Here is an 18,894-nt window from a genome sequence, read left to right on the forward strand (position 1 = left end):
AATGTTTGCGGCGATTTTTTTTAATAAACTGGTTTTATAATCTTGATATTCACATTTTTGTTTTCAATAATATGGCTTTGTTTAGTTCTGTAATGGCACTAACTAATAGTTGCAATTATTTTAATTCAGATGAAAAATATCATGGTTTATCGTATGGTATTATACATATGTTGTCAACGGATATGAAATTAAAAAATATAGGAATTAATCCTACTTTGTTTGCACCGAGGGCTTAAGCTAGGCCAACAAAAACAAAGACCGATCCTATAATTTTTTTTTATTTTTTGTGGAAATGTCCTATAAAACCATACGATATATGTTTTCAAAGTATGGTTGAGAACCGGTTTTCATTCATCGGATTCGAAGCCATACTGGGAAAAAAATGAAAACTTATCATCTGAATGCTATTCTCATTATATTTTTAAAAATGCTTTTCATCATTTTTAAGCATCCAAAAAATAATAACAAATAAAATCACCAGAAAATAATGAGATCGGATGCGTTTTTGACTATATTAACAAAAATTAGAAATATCAAGTTGATTTGGTATAATATGAGCAGAGCAAGTCTTGTGAAGAAAAAAAGCTTTTTTAGTCCTCTCTTTGTTAATAACTTAACAATACATTTTATAACTAGAAAAGCTTTACAAATGCAGTATGAAATTTAAACTTGGGTAAATATTTTTTAATGGTTATTGTTGATATTAGTTTGTAAATGATTGTTTTGGTTAATTGGGTTATTAAAATAATACACAGCCAAAAAAGGGGGAATTAAAATTAAGTTAATACTAAAAAAGAGCATTAGTTTATGCATATTTGCATGATATTTTCATGGGGGGTAGTATCTTAAAATGAAAATTTATCAAAGCTCATATCTAACAAAGCAAAATAAAGTTATAGATAGAAAAAAAGAAATAAGAAAATATGAAATAAAATTAAGTTAATATTTTCTAAATCTATGACAATTTAGTTGCCTATGGATAGTTTAATAGGTCATTGAATTGAAAGATATATTAATCTTCTACAAAATACAAAAATTACCTATCTAAATTAATGAAAAATAGAGAAAGTTAATTTATCTTTCATTATCCTATCTTTCTGCGTATCCTTTAAGTTGCCTAACTTATTGTTGAAACATAAAACTATTGAGTGTAAAAATTCAGAGAAATTGTTAATTGGGACAACAATTAAAAATAAGAATACAAACTCAAGGAGACAAGACAATGGACAATAAATCAATATAAGTGCATCCCAAATGATAATGAACAAAATAATCCCTTCTGAAGCTTTAGCTGAAAAGTTTATGAACTTCAAATTCCAAAATTAAAAAAGGTATCCAAAGTCTCTGAATAAGATGACGTCGTTGTAATCTTTGGGTGCAAGTATGATTTATTTACGGTCCATTATCCCCTCCCTCCCTGTTACAAACTAGAATAAACTTTTGTTTTATTATTTAGCAGTTAGTGTTACATAGAAATAGAGACAAATATTTTTATATTTAAATCATATAATGTTTTTGTAATTTTTGTTGATCAATGTCATTCTAGTTTTTATGGATATTAACTTCCTATCCTAACATTACAAATCTTGAAAACTGCGTATTATTAAAACAGCACAAACTGTTGACTTTACCTTATTCAATGCCATTTAGGAACACTAGGCGGATGTGATAAAATGATGGATAAGAACACAAACTTTAAAGTTCCTTACACAAACAATTCATGATAAAAATATAAAAAATATTTGACCTTCTATGATTTTATTTAGTAAGACGGAACCATTTTACATTTTATTCTTTGGATTAGTAAGTTATACACAGATTCGACTTCGGTCAGGGATAATGGAATAAGCAAAATTGACTAAATTAAAAAGCATTTAATTCTTTTTCCGGTATGGCTTAGGAACCAATTAATATCCGCTGGATTAGAACCGTTTCTCATCCATTCTAAAAAATCTTGTATAGCATCGTATTTCAAACAATTTACCTTGTATTTTCCTCTCTGGGCGAATAAAACTGGTTATAATCTTGTAATTTTTATTTTAATATCAGCAGAAAGATGTCTAAAAAACGATGCAATTATTAACTATTTTATTTATGAAAAATAAGTTTCATGTGGTCTTTATTATATTCATTGTATCATTTCTATTAAATCTCTTATTAACTTTCAAATGATTACATATTTACTTCATAGTCAATTTACTTAACCTTTAACCTTGAGGAAACTTTTTTTAGTATTTTTAAATAAACAGAAACTAATGAAGATAATAACAAAAGCACTGTGATTGATAAAAATAAAAATCTGTATGAATAAATGCCAAACTCATGTCTTCAATAATAAAAAAAAAAATTAAAATCATTAAAACACAATGTTAATGTAAAATAATTTAAATTTCCCCATAGTATATGTTATAATGCCTTAATATAAAAAAATGATTATTGACAAAAATATTTATAATGAAAGATTCAGTGTAAAAAAATGGCAATTGAAGAATATACAAAGTAAAAACTATTGAGAATTCTTATTTTATTTTAAGTATAGTTTCGAGTGTAAAAATGATGTATTTGTAGGATTTAAAGTTATAAAACTTGGTGTACTAATAAAATGAAGAATGCAATAAAAATTTTTTTTTTGGCGGCGGCGGAAAATTGCGGCGAACGGCGGTCCCGCCGCCGTTTTTTTGAAAGATACCAAAACTTGGGATAATAAGTGACACAATCCAAAAAATTTCAGCTTATTATCTCTAAAACTAAGGGAGTAGCGCCCAAAATAAAATTGCTTGTATGTCGTGGCACGAGTCACCACATTGTACCCCCCCCCCTTTTTTACCCTACACAATTTTGAAACTTAATTTTAATAATTACGAAAAAAAATTCCAATAACTCGCCCCCTCCCTTTTCCAATTTATTGGTTTAAAGTATAATTGCTCTGACAAGACTAGATAGGTTTTTCAAATTTGTAATAAATAATAAAAAGAGAGAAGAGATAAGACTTGTAAATATCTCGTAATATGTGTGTACTGTGTAAAGAGCAATAAATAAACAAATCCTAGAAATTTTTAAGGTTGTTACAGCTTTATATGTTCTTTTTTAAATTACAAGATATCTACAATAGTCCTCCTTCCTTTCATAAAAACAACAATTAAAACAGGACCAGGGACAAAGTTTCTGAAAAACAAATAGTAAAACAGACTATAGGGTATATTTCCTAAATCTTTTTCTGTCCTGTTTTACTATAAATTTCCCAGATGTCTGTCTGTTGATGTTGATTGAAATATCTATTGTTGCTCCGGCTGGTTGTCTGCTAACTGTTCTTCGTCTCCTAGACAATCATAAATGGCAATGATTTCAATAGATATGGACGAGGATATAATCTTAAATTTAATTCTTAACTGTAAAAATATGACTTTAGTAACTTAAAACGTTGAAAGAGTTGTTGATTAGTTCAACTTTCATTATACTATCCCTCCCAGAGAGTTATTAAGAAGAGGGTAATATAAGGATATATGTCCAACTGTTAGGATTCCATTCATGAAAGGGGATTAAAGATCAACCTTTATCAAATTTATATTGGCGTTATCCTCTTAGAAATTTTTTTTTTCAATTTTATACCCCACCCACTACCGACGAATAACTATTTTAGGTTAGGTTTTAGGCTAGGGAGCCGAGCGCTTCGGCTAGGCAGGCAAGGGGGCCGAGCGCTACGGCCAGAGTTCATAGTTCGCTGTCGGGGGGGGGGGGGGGGAAGGGGGGGGGGAGTGTACAAAATTGAAAAAAAATTTTCTAAGAAAATAATACCTACCTTTATATTAGATGTATTACCCTGGATGCTTATTCTAACATAAAAGTCTGCCTATCTTAAAAAGGAAATTCTAGCAGACAAAAACTTTTGTTCATAATATTCAGTAAAATTTTTCTCATTTTATTATTCTAAGAAATTTTAACTGGATGAAATGATAAAAAATTTACTTTTCATGCCACTTTTTAACCAATAATGAGGTCGTCTTGTTTCTGCACTTTGTTACTGTTGGTCCAATGATAGGATTGACCATCTATACTTTGTATTTTTATACTCTAGTTGTATATCCTCAAGGAACTAAAGGGATAAGACAATGGCCGATAAATTAATGTACATCCCATTCCCCAACGATGGTATGACACAAATTACCCCTTCTGTAGACTACAATTAGTAGTTGAAACGTTTGAACACTCAATTTAATGAACAAACCATTTAAAATAAAAAAGTCTCAAAGGATGTTAGGCCAACCAATAGGAAAACGTTATTATAAGACCTTTGGGACTAGTGAAATAAACAGTACAATGTCCCCTCAATCCCTGGTGCATACCTGATGGTCAGGAGGGGGTGGCCTCTGGGTCCCTCTCTGTGCCAAGCTGTAGCAAGGTGTTGTACTCCCGCTCCAGAATTGTCCGGGCACCTTGGTTCTAAAATTTATTTAATAAATTAAGTTTGTCTTATTTCGGGTTATCTTTGAGCTTATGGAACTAAAGGGGTGTATATTCTGCGCGGGATCCCATGCTGAGGTGGAAGGGAGAAAGGGGGTTTGTGAATGAGAAAATAAGGTGAATCTGTCATCAATTTTAAACAATTTTCGACAGAGAGAGGGAAAGAAAAGCTGGTTTCCCAATGGTTTAATAATTTGCAGCTCTAAGAAGCTTTTTACTTAGGTAAAAAAGCTTATATAAACGAAAAATAAGGGGGCGGGGGGAAATGATATTTTTTTTGCAACGTGGAAAAAATAAACTTTGCGTAGAATAAAAAAACCCTGTTGAATTAACAAAGGATCATAAGTGAATCTTAACGATCACGTAAACCATTAATCTAGTAATAATTCTTGTCTTGAAAAGACTATAGAATATATGATTTAGTGGGGATTAAGATAACATTTTAATTTTATTGACGTACTTATGATAAAGGTCAGAAGGATGAACATTGAAATGTTTATAGTTATAAAGAATTAGGAAGATTTATTGACAATACCTGTGTTGGAATTTGCAGGGCCAGAGCCATAGATTCCCAAGTAAAGGATGTGTCCAAAGCTATGAGAGCACCATGAACACCAGATTCTATTAATGCGGGTGCATAGTCCTACAAAAATATAAGATTATAATACCAGCAAGTGTGAGGATTTCCTCTAAGAGTAGCCTATTTTTCTATACTATGTACCTTTGCTTTTTGCAATTTTTTTTATCTTTTTAATGTATGCTTAGTTTAAAATACATATTTATTTTTAACAATCGTGTGTATGTATGTAGCCCTGATTCTCAGAAGTTAGGATTCAGATGCAAACGGAGATTGGAAGTGAGAGTCCTTTGGCCAATCGTAGATTGGTAAGCTTCGCGCACAGCTGAGTGTATTTTATATGAGTGTATGTGTTACATTATTAGCAGACCCGCAATTGAAAAGTCTTGCAAGATGCTTTCAAGAATTATCTAATTCTTTGTTGATGATAAAAGTATAAACAACCGCCTGACAAATCCTTTGATTGCGCATTTTTTGTTTTGCAATGAATAAAAAGTAGAGCCTGTCAATGGGTCAACCTACCACTAATGTCAGTTTCATGGATCTGACATAGCACCAGCAGGTAGGCACCTATAATTTTATTGTCTTTATTTATGATACGATTCATAATTATAATTGAACCTATCGACTAAATGTAAACAAGCTGATGCTCGGGGATTAATAACTATAAAGATTTTATTTTTATTACCTTTAAACCTATTCCCATGATCCATCTCATTACTCTATCATTACTCCAAACTAATACATCCTAGAAAAAGTATTAAATTCATTACAAACATAACAAAATATTTTTTTTTATGATTGGCCCCCTAGAATGCAAATTTTTATAACCATCCTCCTTTTTAAAAGTTGAATGCTCATAATGTTTAAGAGTTCACTTACATAGAAAAACTTATGACTGACAAAAACAAACCCGATGTAAATCTGTATGTTTTAAAGTTTAGGTTTGTTTAATTTTTACAAAAATACAACATAATATAACCTAGGATTACATAAAAATATGAATGTTTAATTATCAGTAAATATAAAAGACAAAAAAAAAAACATAGGGCCATAAAATAGTAACTGACATTAGTAGGATTAGAAAAATCCCCGATCCCCTTATTTTCATTTTATTTCAAAAATATGGGGGGAGGGGGATATATTTGTAACTTGTAGCACAAAAGTTATACTGCAAGGAAAGCACTGCTACTCTAATACTTACTTTAATATCACATTCAGCCTGTCTACGGCGATCTGTCAATTGGTCTCGGTCAAAATTTATCATCTTCAAACATTTTATACCAAACATTAGACTAGTCCTAAAATAAAAAAAAATCGTTAGAAAAAGTTTTTTTGTAAGGTTAGTAGGTAGTAATAAGTAATTTTTTCTCCTAGATCTATAAAAATACACATTTCTTAATCTCAAAATTCCACTTGTGGTCTAGACGCTATAGGAGTAAAACCGGTGAAATTCATTACAAAAATAGCAATCTACTCCTTGAAGTAGAAGAGCAAGCCAAATTTCTGGCTTTAGGCAGACAAGCAAAATGAGTTATTGAGTAGCTTCGCTACTAAAACTAGTAGGTAAAAGTTTAATTTTTACCTATGAAAACTATCAACAAGTTTAAGTTGCACCCTAAGGTCTTTTTTAGTTAAATGGTCTAACATCCGCGCATCTACTAAACATTCCATAAATGTCGTCCTAAAAAAAATAAATATAATAAAACAGAGTAGATTAAGATTTAATAATATGATTGTCACATCTTTCATTCCTTTTGTCTATTTGGCGGAGGGGTGTGTCACTCCTCCAAGAGATAGGTTTATAATGTCACCCTTCCTCCCCCCCCAAAAATCATTCTTTAATCAAGCAAAATAAATGTTTGGGGGTTCCAACCCGTACACTATAAGGGCTTTGCTATATAAGCCTAGGGGCGAAAGCAGCAATTTAAAAAAATAATCATCAATTTTTCTTATACTCTTCTGCCAGTCAATAATTCAAAATTTGTAGGTACTATTTCTTCATTATTAACTTACTAAGTATAATTTAGAAAAAATCTACATTTTACAATATAAAAATGTTCTACTTTATATTTAAAAGATTTTTAAGATTTATTTGATCTACAATACAATTGTTGACCTATCACTGAATATTTACATACCTATATTGTGAAAGGCCAAGTGAGGGAAGCCAATCATTGCCAATCCACTCGTGGTTCATATCACCGTAGGCTAGGGTTGTCCGGCTAGTTGCTGGCGCACTTGGAGAGGTCAGGCTTACCATTTCCTAGATAGATTAATAGTTGAATAAATGTTTAAATAGATGGATAGTAGAACAAAGTTGACCGACTGGTTGCTGGCGCACTAGGGAAGGTCAGGCTTACCATTCCTTAGACAGATAGATAGATATTTAGAAAAATAATAAAAGAGATGACCGGCTGGTTACTGGCGCACTAGGGAAGGTGAGGCTTGCCATTTCCTGGATAGGTAGGACAATTACACTAAACTTTATTCAATTATATTAACCTCCACTATCCCCCCACTTATCTTCCAATAATAATGAAACACAAACGGTAAAGTACATACAACATTCATTATATTTTCTCTAAACAATATTAGTGGGTTTTCTGCAAACAACCTTAAAATTAGTTTTGTATGCACAAGGAAGAAGCAAACGAGCCCGAAATGAACTGTACCTGAATAGCTAATCTAAGCTTGAGTCTGTGAAGAGGATTGCTGATGCCAATTTCTCTCTGAATTTCTGTGTCAGAAAGAGCTGACATGATGGCTCCAGACTTTACATTGGCACGACACGCGGCTACATACCTACACAGAATAAAATATAAAACATTGTTTAAAAAGCGACCCTAGTTTTGGATTTTCGCAAGAGTTACATGTTACCATTATTACTATTGATCATTTCCCCCGAGAAAATCACCATTTTTATCTCACCTTTCTTCGACTAAATTTTGGGTGGGTGGAGGTCCCATTAAGCTATCTTTGAATAAAGTTTAGCTCTACAAAAAAATTAACCATAAAGGCCTTCAAGGGAGCAAATGCTAGTTTATATATATAAAGCTGCTTACCATGCAGGCATGCCCACCCATAGTTCCAGCCAGGCCACAATGGTTGGACCATTCCATAAGGCGAAGGGTGTCCCAGCTTTCATTGCCTCCTCCAGAAGTTCATGCCTGAAATGCCTAAATACGTCAAGTGCTCCAAGAGCTATACACAAATTTGTTATATATTAGTGGAAAGATGTTCATATATCAGTCTGAATGATGATTTACAGATTTTATTTTGAGTTGGCTAAATAGTTCATGATAAAAAGCACACGACTGATTTTTAAAGTTTCTTTTTAAAATAATATTTAAACCAAAAAAAAAATAGATCTAAATTTAAACTCATTTTCTTCAAGTATAACAGAATTTAAAATCTCTCTTAAACTAGGTAGATATTCTAGTAATAAAGTTAAACATACTTTTTCTTTTTCCGCCGATCAAAGTCCCCTTTGCCGGCAAGGCCTCCCAGGCCGCCCATTAGGGGATTTTTTTTTCCCGGCTTTTTTTGAAATTCAAGTAGTGCCGTTGCAATTATTATGCCTTTTGGTGAAAAAACACTTGTGTAAAAATTTTAACCATTTTGGACAAGTATTATGCCCAGTAATTTCACTTTGAAATTTTGACGCCCCCCTTATGGGGGTCAAAAAATCATTGCATCAGAACTATGGCTTCATGGTGCTCCCTGAATAGGTCTTGAGGAGTAGAATCAGGAATTTTTGAAATTTTGAAAATATCTCGTTCCTAGCCTGAGAAAAGTTAAAAAAACCTATAAAAATTGGCCAATTTTCAAAAATGGCGTTTTTTAGGGGTTTTTTGAACTTTTCTCAGTCTAGGAACGAGATATTTTCAAAATTTCAAAAATTCCTGATTCTACTCCTCAAGACCTATTCAGGGAGCACCATGAAGCCATAGTTCTGATGCAATGATTTTTTGACCCCCATAAGGGGGGCGTCAAAATTTCAAAGTGAAATTACTGGGCATAATACTTGTTCAAAATGGTTAAAATTTTTACACAAGTGTTTTTTCACCAAAAGGCATAATAATTGCAACGGCACTACTTGAATTTCAAAAAAAGCCGGGAAAAAAAAATCCCCTACCGCCCATACTGTCCGACTGCACCATCTCTGAGTCCGCCAAGTAGACAGAATGCACTCCACCAGCATTCATTGGAGCCGTCACAAATCCGCCCGGCCGACCTTTTAGGCCCTTCTCCTTGCGGCCGAATATTCTGCCGAGGGATGAGCGAATGCCCTTCTTTTTGGCGGCTGCTGCAGCGGCGGCCGCCGCCCGCTCTTGAGCGGCAATTTGAGATATATGTAAGGAATCCTGAATATCAAAAAATATCTTTAATTGACCAAAAATAATTAACAGCAATAGTAAATCTTAATATATAATCGTAGAAAGAGATAAGAGATGTCAAAAATTTCAAAAATACTACTTTACAATATTTTATCCTGTTAGCCTTAGTGTTAAATGACTGACCTGACTAGAAGCTGCAGAAGAGAGAGGTGAAGGGGTGGAATGAGAACTTTCCTCCACGCTTGCCCTAAAATTAGAAATTATATGTATATTATTTTCAACAAATACTTTTTTCATTTTTTCCATCAAATGACTCGCTACGATTTTAGGCTTGAAAGTAAGAAATAAAAATTGAATGGGGTAAATGTTAAAAATGGATATAAAATATTAAAACATAGGTATTTGGAATATAGAATGAAAATACTTCTAATTTCACTAAATTGTCCTGTTAAAACTTTTCTTATAGTTTTTGTTGTAAAAAGGGTAAAAAATTAAATATGTTTGATAGGTTAATATAAGTTAATAATTCTTTATCTGAAATTTCAAATTAATCGTCAACTGTTCTTGATTTTAGGTAGTTCCTAAGAACCAGTTTGCAGTGCAAGTTAGATTGGGGTACATGGATAGGTTAATGGAGGATAAATTTCTTTCCTTTCTATTATATATTTGGATAAAGGTTTATTTATCTTTCATTGATCTATCTCTGTATCCCTGGTGTAGACTGGAATAGTTACAGATATCTAAAGATTGATCATCAATTTTAATCATGTTATGTTTCTGTATATTTCCAGCTTTAAAATATTCTTTAAAATAATTCATACTCGAATAGCGGTTGTGGGCTCTTTTTCAAAGGGAGTAAGAAATTGGCAGAAAAAAGGCATAAACCCAACCCAAGGCTTAATCCTAAAAATAAAATAGACTATAACCACCTCTTAACCTATGTGAGGCTTCCCTAATAAAAAAAGAATCTCAGTTTAAAAGTCAATAACCTTCAGACATAAAAATCATACTCCTTTAAATAATAGGATTTCAAATGTATTAAAAACACAACCCTCTATAATATAATTCATTCAAACATAACATGATTAAAATTGATAAAATTGGCTGAGTATCTGTTTCTATTCCAGGGTGTGAAGTGCAGTGCAGTAAAACAACATTGAATAATCAGGGAGATAGGGAAATAGTATCAGAAAATAATCTATTATATGCAACCAAAAAAAAATAATAGTAAAAAAAACAGAAAATCTCTCCAAGCACCCAGTATATTTTTCATCCTTTCTCTTGTTCTTTTTTTGGTAGGTATTTGTAAGTTTAAAAACCATATTTTTTGTTTTTATGAAAATAAAAAGATTATTTTCTGATTGTATTTCCCCAAGTCCCTGATAATGATAATATAGCAGTGCAATGTTTAATAGCATAGTTATGGTCACAACATTAGGTGCTGAACAACGTTTTTGGTGCATTCAAAATCATTACTATGTTAGCAAATACTTACTTTAAATTACAACTTTTCCTTTGTTAATTAAGTTATTGATTAAAATATTTTTTTCTTCTATAATGTGTTTCTTAAGTTTATTTCTTTTCGGGAATTCAGGATGGAAGAATCTCCCACAAATTTTGGGTACCTATGTAATTAAATTTACAGTCCAATGTCACCTCCCTCCCTCCCTGCTATGAAAGACATTCTGCCCTTTATAGCTGGTTAATCTATGTGAAAATGGATAGTTTTAGTAAATTAATTGAAGCGACATTGTCACATCCCTCCATTCTAACTTCGGTTTATGTAATACATTAACCAATAAAAGATTTGAAATATCAAATTGGTGCAAAAATAAAGAGATCATGCTTAAAGTAATATATAAAAGTTCTACTAAAGAATGGATATATTAAAATTGTTATATCTTGAATTTAATTTTTAGGTACCTAAACTGAAATAAGATTTTTTTTCCCTTATACTAAAGTAACAGGATGTCTGTTTGTCTGTGTGTTTTTACCGAAGGATCTCGCTAACCGCTGAATCGATCTGGTTCTCCTTAACAGGGTAGCTTCTCATAGGTCCCGGGAAGGTTTTTTAAAACTATTTTTGGGGAGGATACCACCACCCTCCCAAGAGTAATCGCCCCTACAAAAAAATACCCCCTCCCCAAAAAAAAATTTATTTAAAAAAACTAAAATAAAAAATGTTGGAATAAGGAATAATAATTTCATGTTACAAAAGCACAATTACTTCACAAAACAACATCAAAATCTTTTTTTCTTCTTTTTTTTAATATAAGGTCTAATTTGAAATTCAATTTTCTTAAAAAATAATAAATCAATACCTACAGTAACAAAATGGTGCAATAGAAATGAAAAGTGCAAGGGGATTATAAAACTTAAATATAAATTCGTTTTAAGTAGCAAAGCAACTTTGTAAGTGTTTATATCTGTTCTTATGTCTGTCTGTAATGATAGTGAGTTGCAAACATTTATTATCAAAAGTGCAGATAATTTATTATCCATTATTCTCTCCCTTGACCTTCCCTTACTCCCCAATCCCTAACTTCTCTTTCAAATATAAAAATCTTTGCTACTATTGGACGTAACCGTTCTTATTTTTTTGGCAAGCATGTCTTAAAACAAATAATCTTGCATAAACAACATTAATCATGCAAATCGGTCAATGGAAAAGGAAGAATCTTAATTAGGAAAAGGGAGTTTCCATGAAAGAAAATAGTCATTTTGGTCACCCAGCCAAGTGAATAAAAATCTATTTATATCTCTTTCATGGACTGTCTCCTTTAGGGCCAAACTGTGACTTAGATTAAAACAGGTGAATTTAATTTTAAAATTGAAAGCGTGCATGTAGAAAAAAAAGGCATTAATTTAACATACTCATGTTGGCTGAAGGTGGAATGGTGCGTATTTGTGCTTTGTGGGTTACGTTAGATTTTCTAATTTGTACCAGTAATGTTTCAAAAAAAGATTTCCTTATTTATGAAAAGGGAATCATTTATGAATAACCTTGTACATGTACATAAATACCCCCATATCATAAGTCAATTGGCAAAATATTTATTAGCCTCTCAATTGTTACAGGTACATATTAGAAAATTATCCAACAGTTTGAACACAAGAAAATAGCATCAACTTATTTAGGATAGGATATGTGTCATATCTTTTCATTCAAAAGGGTTTAGGGTGTAACCAGAAAGTGGGAAAATCAATTTATTTGATTCACTGGTTGCTCAACACACCTTATATGATCGTTAATAACAGCCGGGGTGGAGCGAGCCGACAGGAAACCGCCGTCCTGCGACGGCGAGACAGGCATGAAGCCAGCCTCGGCACCGCCGCCACCAGGCGATAGGATTGTTGGCGTTTCTTGGCCTCCGCAGTAGCTAGAGACCGGGGTTATGGTGCCCGCGGGTGAATACACGGGGGTACTCCTGATAGCAAGTGAAATATTTTCAAAAATTTGTAAATTATTTTTTTCTAAAGTAGGTAGGTACCTAACCCAGTTCCATTTTGGAATTTGTGCCAAAATATTAGATTTTTTAAAAAGAATATTGAATATTTATCTTTTTGAGGGTGGTGTGGGTGTTGAGAGAATGAGAATGATTACTAAATTCCATAAATACATAAATGTTTTCCCCCCAAAAGTGTTTAAAGTTACATTTAGAGAAAAAAATACAGATAATTGCCCGTTAGTGCACATTTATACATCAAAATCTCCCACTTTTTAAATAAAAATTTGTTAATTTTTTAATAGAAAACAAAACACAAAGTTTTAGTATTAATAAAAATTGACAGTACAAGAATATGAAAAGAAATAGGTAAAAATAATAATCAAACTATGTATGTAAGTATAGATTTCCTAATAAACTATAATAATCATTATTTCTAAATAAAGGAAGTGACTGTTGTAGAAATCTCGTAATCTGAATATTAGGGGCACATCCCAGAAAGGTAAAAGGTTGTGTATTTTAAACTTCTTAAATAAAATTTTACTAGGCACAATTGAAATAAATTGATCCCCCCCCCCCCCCCCTCATTATTTTGAATTTTTATCGTAGAGGTTAGACATAAAAAGAACCCATCAACTTTTCAAATTATTCTAAATAATAAGAGGAGGTTTCAGTGCTAGCTAAGCACTTTCAGAGCAAACATAATAAGTGTCTAAATATTGTTAAGCCGCAAAAAAAGCATTTTTACTGAGGTATAATTTTTCACAATGAAATCGAATTCTTTCTTGATCAAACTTTTACCTCATAAAACTTGTTTCTAGCAAGCTGAGCGTTAATTTCAAGATTTGATTTTTTAAGTAGGCTGAATACCAAGATTACGACAATTCTACAATAATCACCCCCCAACTTTTCTCATTAGAATAGTTATGTCTAAATAAATTGTAGTAGAAGTAAAGTTGCATGATAATTATTAGTAAACTAAATAAAATTCTATATCATACAATATTAGTAATACTGTCATAGGTAAATAAACATACTACACTTTTTCAAGATAAATATTGTTTCAGGGGTGTATATTTTCAAACCTCCCGCCCCTCTCTATATTTCCTCCAATTTTACAAAAAAATACTGAATATTTCCTTATTTTCAGGGGCTGTGATTCAGCCAATTAATTCCAATTGAACTTACCGAAAAATAAATTTTTTGTTGACGTATAGTTGGCGTAAAACTTGTTTTTTGATGCAGCTGAAGGGAAGTGGGTAAGAAGGGGGAGGGGAATAAGAGAAGAGGGTTGTGGGAAAATTTTCATTGTATCACATTCCCTGCTTATTTTTAACTATGAAAAATATACACCCTTATATTTTTATAATCTAAAAATCCAAAAACAAATCTGGTTTGTATGTTCATTTTCCTACACTTATAGGTAATTCACAAAGTTCTTCTATTATAAAAAAAAAGGTTTACCTCCTTAATTCTTCCTGACTAGCAGATAATTGGGCAAGACGTAGAGATCTAAATAAGAATAAATATTAATACCTACTTAACTATTTTTTTTGCAAATATTATGTATTATCAAAACATTAATTAAACAGGTATTCAAAAATTATATCCATTCTACATATTCTATATCCAATTTGCGTTAACGAATGCAAAAATGACTTCTAATTGCATAAAATCTTCTATACCTGGGGGTTGGCGGTGATCCTTCCATCATCCGCCGCTGTTTCTCCGCCTCCTCGCGGTTAAACTCTTGGCTAGGGGTGGCGAGATGCATCTAATAAATAAGATTTTTGTTATGACTTAAGTTTTTTGACTTCGAATTTAGTGAAAAAAAGGGGAAGAATATATTTATTTATCTTTTAAAAGCATGCTTTTAATTTGAATTTCAAAAAAACATTATCCATTAATACTTTCTTTTTTAAATTTTAATAAATAACTTACTGTATGATATTTGTGCGCGTAGGGGTCATTCCTTGGGGGCTGTAACATTGAGGGCGCTTTGGGTGTTGACCGACCCGACAAGGGCGGCGACGACAGAGGGTCGTAGTGGGGCTGAAGGCGGGAGCGAGGCGGGGGCTGGGGTGGCACACCCAGGTGGTTCTGCAGGGGTGTGTTGCCGCCCCAGGAAGGTGTTTGTAGCAGGGAGTGCATGTCCTGAAATAATGATTAATTTTACAAAAGACAAATTTAATATAAAAATGCAATTTTAATTGTTACAATATAAGTTCAGAATTATTTTTACACAAATTACAAGTTTAGAAAGCGCTCCTTTACTAGAAGTACAGTCAATAGTCAAATATCGCATCGTATCACAGACAGCTTTCCGTGGATAGGAAAACTAATGATTTATAATCCTACTATTCATAGAAAATTGTCTATAATACGACATGATAAATGATTTTTCAGTAGGGCTTAGAACCGGTTCTTATCCAACGGATATTAATCGATTTGGAAGCCATACTGAAAAAAAGGTTTACCTGAACACTTCCAACTCTGGATTCCAGCTCCTCTGCCCGCTGCTCTGTTGACTGCTTTTCTTCCTGAAAAAAAAATATATTTAATGTGTTTTTTAATATACTTTTATATAAGTAATTAACAAATAAGAGACGTAAAAATTATATATATTGTTACTTTTATGTATGACGTTAACAGAAGTAGTTACTTACAGGCGTTACTTTGATTAATACCCGTTTTTTGATATAAATTCCTGGTAAAGATCCAAGTTAATTATCATGGGGATAAGGTATAGAAAACAAGCGAAATAAATCTAAATAATATTTGGGGGCAGATAAAAAGGTCGTCAATTCTAATAAATGTTGGCCCCCAACAACAGCTGAAAATCACGTATAGGTTTCGTGATTTTTTTTTGTATAAATTTCGTTGTTGGTATAAGCTGTGAGTGTGACTAACCCCAACAATCTGAAGAGCAGTATTGTAAGGTAATATTTATGCTATAATAATTCATACCTGAATTAACCGGATTTCATTGTTGATGGCGTCCAGCTGTTCCTGAAGCATGCAAGCCAGTGTCTGGGCGTCCGCCTGACCGCCCGGCGATAACAGGTCAGTTATTACAGACTCACTGTCATCCGCATCTCCGTCAACACCTGTGATAGATAGATAAATCAATAGACAGAAAGATATTAAGAAAGGTAGATAGCCATAACAAAGTTAGTTTTTATCAAAACTACAATTTTAAAAATTATATACAGTCTCATGTAAATTAGATTAAACTTAAGTGGAAGCCTGGAGCTTTATCATATGATATACTGCGTCGGACATTCTCTAAGAGTAGATGTGCTACCCAAATTTTTTTATGAAAAAATAAACCTACCCATATCATAGCCCCAGGAATCATCTAAGTTATTGATATTGTTGACCTGACCTCTCTGCAGGGTGCCAGCACGACTACCTCCGTCGTTTCTGCCCTCTGAAAATAGACATAGATGAAGGCTATGCACTGCATGCACAGCATAATACAACTTACCTTAGCTTTGATTATTTGCACTTTATATTTGTACTAGCGGCTACGCCCCTAGAAGCGTCTAGGTGCACTTAAGGTAGGAGGGGTAAAAGTCGACCTCATCCCATTTTAAATTTAAGTTTCAAAAGAGTAAAAATAATATTTTTTTTTTTTGGGGGGGGTGATGACTCCCACTCCAAAATTAGTTTAAAACCTTTCCAGGACCTATAAAAAGCATCACTGTAAAGGAGAACAATATCGGTTCAGCGGTTAGCGAGATCCTTCGGGACAGACAAACAACGCTTACTACTTTATATAATAGGATGGTTAGGTATGTAATTCATATTTCTATTTTCAAATTTTCATGAGCTTTGCAAAATTTTCAGGTACAAATATTTTTAATAAACTAAAAAGAGTGCCTTAGCCTTAATTAAATAATCTAAATTCAAGCATAGTAATGTTTTCTATATCTTTTGACTTTGTATTACTTTTTTTTCAACATTCATTTTATTATCAGTGAATCTGAACCGTTTATAACATCCTAAAAGACCTTCCAGAAATAAGATAGGTTTTAAACATTGTGGTAATGATTGTATGTTATGTAAATTTTCATCTAAATTTGTTAACAACATTGTATCTTCTGTAACAAAAGAAACTATTCCTATTTTATCTAATTTGACTTGTAATTCGGAAAATATTATATATTGTATAACTTGTACTAAAGATAATGGAACTTGTAAATCTCATCCACAATATATTGGACAAACAGGACGTAAAGCAGTGGATAGATTCAGAGAACACAAAAATTCAATTGAACCAAATTCTGTAAAAACTGTAGGACAACATTTTTTACAAAATGGCCACAACCCTTGCCATTTACAATTTGTTCCTTTTGAGCAACTTAAAAGTAATAATCCTTGGATAAGATTAGCCCGTGAAAAATTTTATATTAGAAAATTTGAACCATTGTTAAATCGTAGAACTTGATTCAAAATGCAGTTGCAATTGTTTTTAAAAAAATATTATTTTCAAACTATATACCCTTCCCTTTCTCTCTCTTATTACACAGCCAGTTTGACCGCTTCTCCTTTATTTGTTGTTTGGTTGTGTTATAGTAAAGATCTAAACAGTAGCTGTGAATTTAAAATTTTATTTTTTATGATATATTTTAACATTTTATTTTTGACTATTTTTGTATAATTCTTAATGCTTTTTTTTCATTTATTTATGTTGTTGTTTTCTATTACAGATGCGATTGATAATGAAGATTTTTTTCTTTGAAATATATTTCGTTATGAAGCAGCAGTAGTTACTAATTTATAAATGTTATGGTTGAGATAGATTTATAACTGTTAAAAGTATAACATACTTGTTAAACAAAACCATATAAATTCGAAGATGCATTTTCTTTTAAGCTACAGCCCTCCGTTCTTTGATTCACCCTTAAAATTAATCTTCCCAAATCCAACAAGGATGACAACATCCATAAAAGCGAAGCACTTAAACAGTAGGAAAAACAGACATTAACACTTGTATAGTGTCAGGACTAAATCAGAATATAAATGTATAAGAGTCGGAGCAAAATTGTAAGTAAATTTGTTGAAAAACTGCTTGATACAGAATAATGTTTATGGACATACTTACATTTTTAGGACTTGATTATATAGTTGCTTCGCTTATAATATTGTACTTTGTTGTCCCAGGCATCAGTATACCAAAAATCAGATCAATCGGATAATAAATCACATAAGAAGTTGTTGTTAAAAAAGTAAAAAAAAATTAACATGTTTAAAATGGACGTACAGACATTCTGGTAATGATTATAGAGTTGATACGCTTTCTAAATCGTACCCAACTACTACAGGAATCACCATGCAAAGTTTGAAATCGATAGGACAATTCTAACATGCCTAAATTAACGAAAAAAGCTATCCGTTACGGACGGACGGACGGACGGACCGACCCTAATTATAGAAAAGCTTCCCTTTTAAAAAGAACGATATTGTAATTTTTCCTTAGAACTTAAAATATAAATATCCTAACAGAATAACTTTTTAAAAGCGAACCTTTTCTATAACTAGGGTCGGTCCGTCCGTCTGTCCGAGACGGATAGCTTTTTTAGTTAATTTAAGCATGTTAGAATTGTCCTATCGATTTCAAACCTTGCACGGTGATTCCTGTAGTAGTTAGGTACAGTTTAGAAAGCGTAGCAACTCTATAATCATTACCAGAATGTCCGGGCGTCCATTTTAAACATGTTGATTTTTTACTTTTTTGACAAGAAATTTTTATGTAATTATTCGATTGTTTAGATTTTTGGTGTACTGATTCCTGACAAAGTACAATATTATAAGCAAAGCAACTCTATAATCAAGTCCTAAAAATTTAAGTAGTCCATAAATATTATTCTGTATCAAGAAGTTTTTCAACAAACTTACTCACAATTTGGCTTTGACTCTTATTCATTTATATTTTGATTAATCAGTTCTGACACTATACAAGTGTTATAATGTCTGCTTGTCCTATCGTTTCAGAGCTTCGCTTTTATGGATGTTATCATCCTTGTTTTTTTTAATCTTCCCTCTTAAAGTGATCGCGAAGCTAATT

General features: G+C 32.2%; 1 protein-coding gene across 7 annotated transcripts in view; it reads right to left on the bottom strand.

The window, feature by feature from the left end:
- Nucleotides 1–3,018: 3,018 nt before the first annotated feature.
- The window catches only part of Liprin-alpha (PTPRF interacting protein alpha), a 55,072-nt gene continuing 39,196 nt past the window's right edge, over nt 3,019–18,894 (bottom strand). For 4 of the 7 annotated variants that reach the window (XM_080162432.1, XM_080162433.1, XM_080162429.1 and 1 more), the window contains 19 exons: nt 16,159–16,254; nt 15,792–15,931; nt 15,302–15,364; nt 14,766–14,978; nt 14,510–14,598; nt 14,289–14,336; nt 12,615–12,806; nt 9,562–9,625; nt 9,176–9,405; nt 8,499–8,549; nt 8,104–8,217; nt 7,714–7,843; nt 7,180–7,304; nt 6,624–6,722; nt 6,243–6,339; nt 5,727–5,786; nt 4,997–5,104; nt 4,344–4,440; nt 3,019–3,319 (listed from right to left, as the gene is read on the bottom strand). In XM_080162432.1, coding sequence (XP_080018558.1) covers nt 4,351–4,440; nt 4,997–5,104; nt 5,727–5,786; nt 6,243–6,339; nt 6,624–6,722; nt 7,180–7,304; nt 7,714–7,843; nt 8,104–8,217; nt 8,499–8,549; nt 9,176–9,405; nt 9,562–9,625; nt 12,615–12,806; nt 14,289–14,336; nt 14,510–14,598; nt 14,766–14,978; nt 15,302–15,364; nt 15,792–15,931; nt 16,159–16,254 — 2,009 coding nt within the window. In that variant the 3' untranslated portion in view covers nt 3,019–3,319; nt 4,344–4,350. The remainder of the gene's footprint in view (nt 3,320–4,343; nt 4,441–4,996; nt 5,105–5,726; nt 5,787–6,242; nt 6,340–6,623; nt 6,723–7,179; nt 7,305–7,713; nt 7,844–8,103; nt 8,218–8,498; nt 8,550–9,175; nt 9,406–9,561; nt 9,626–12,614; nt 12,807–14,288; nt 14,337–14,509; nt 14,599–14,765; nt 14,979–15,301; nt 15,365–15,791; nt 15,932–16,158; nt 16,255–18,894) is intronic. The other 3 variants (XM_080162434.1, XM_080162435.1, XM_080162430.1) reach the window with 2 other exon arrangements.

The sequence above is a fragment of the Acartia tonsa genome, chromosome 5 (assembly GCF_053477335.1).
Source record: "Acartia tonsa isolate MP-2025a chromosome 5, ASM5347733v1, whole genome shotgun sequence".
In the NCBI taxonomy this organism is placed as follows: Eukaryota; Metazoa; Arthropoda; class Copepoda; order Calanoida; family Acartiidae; genus Acartia; species Acartia tonsa.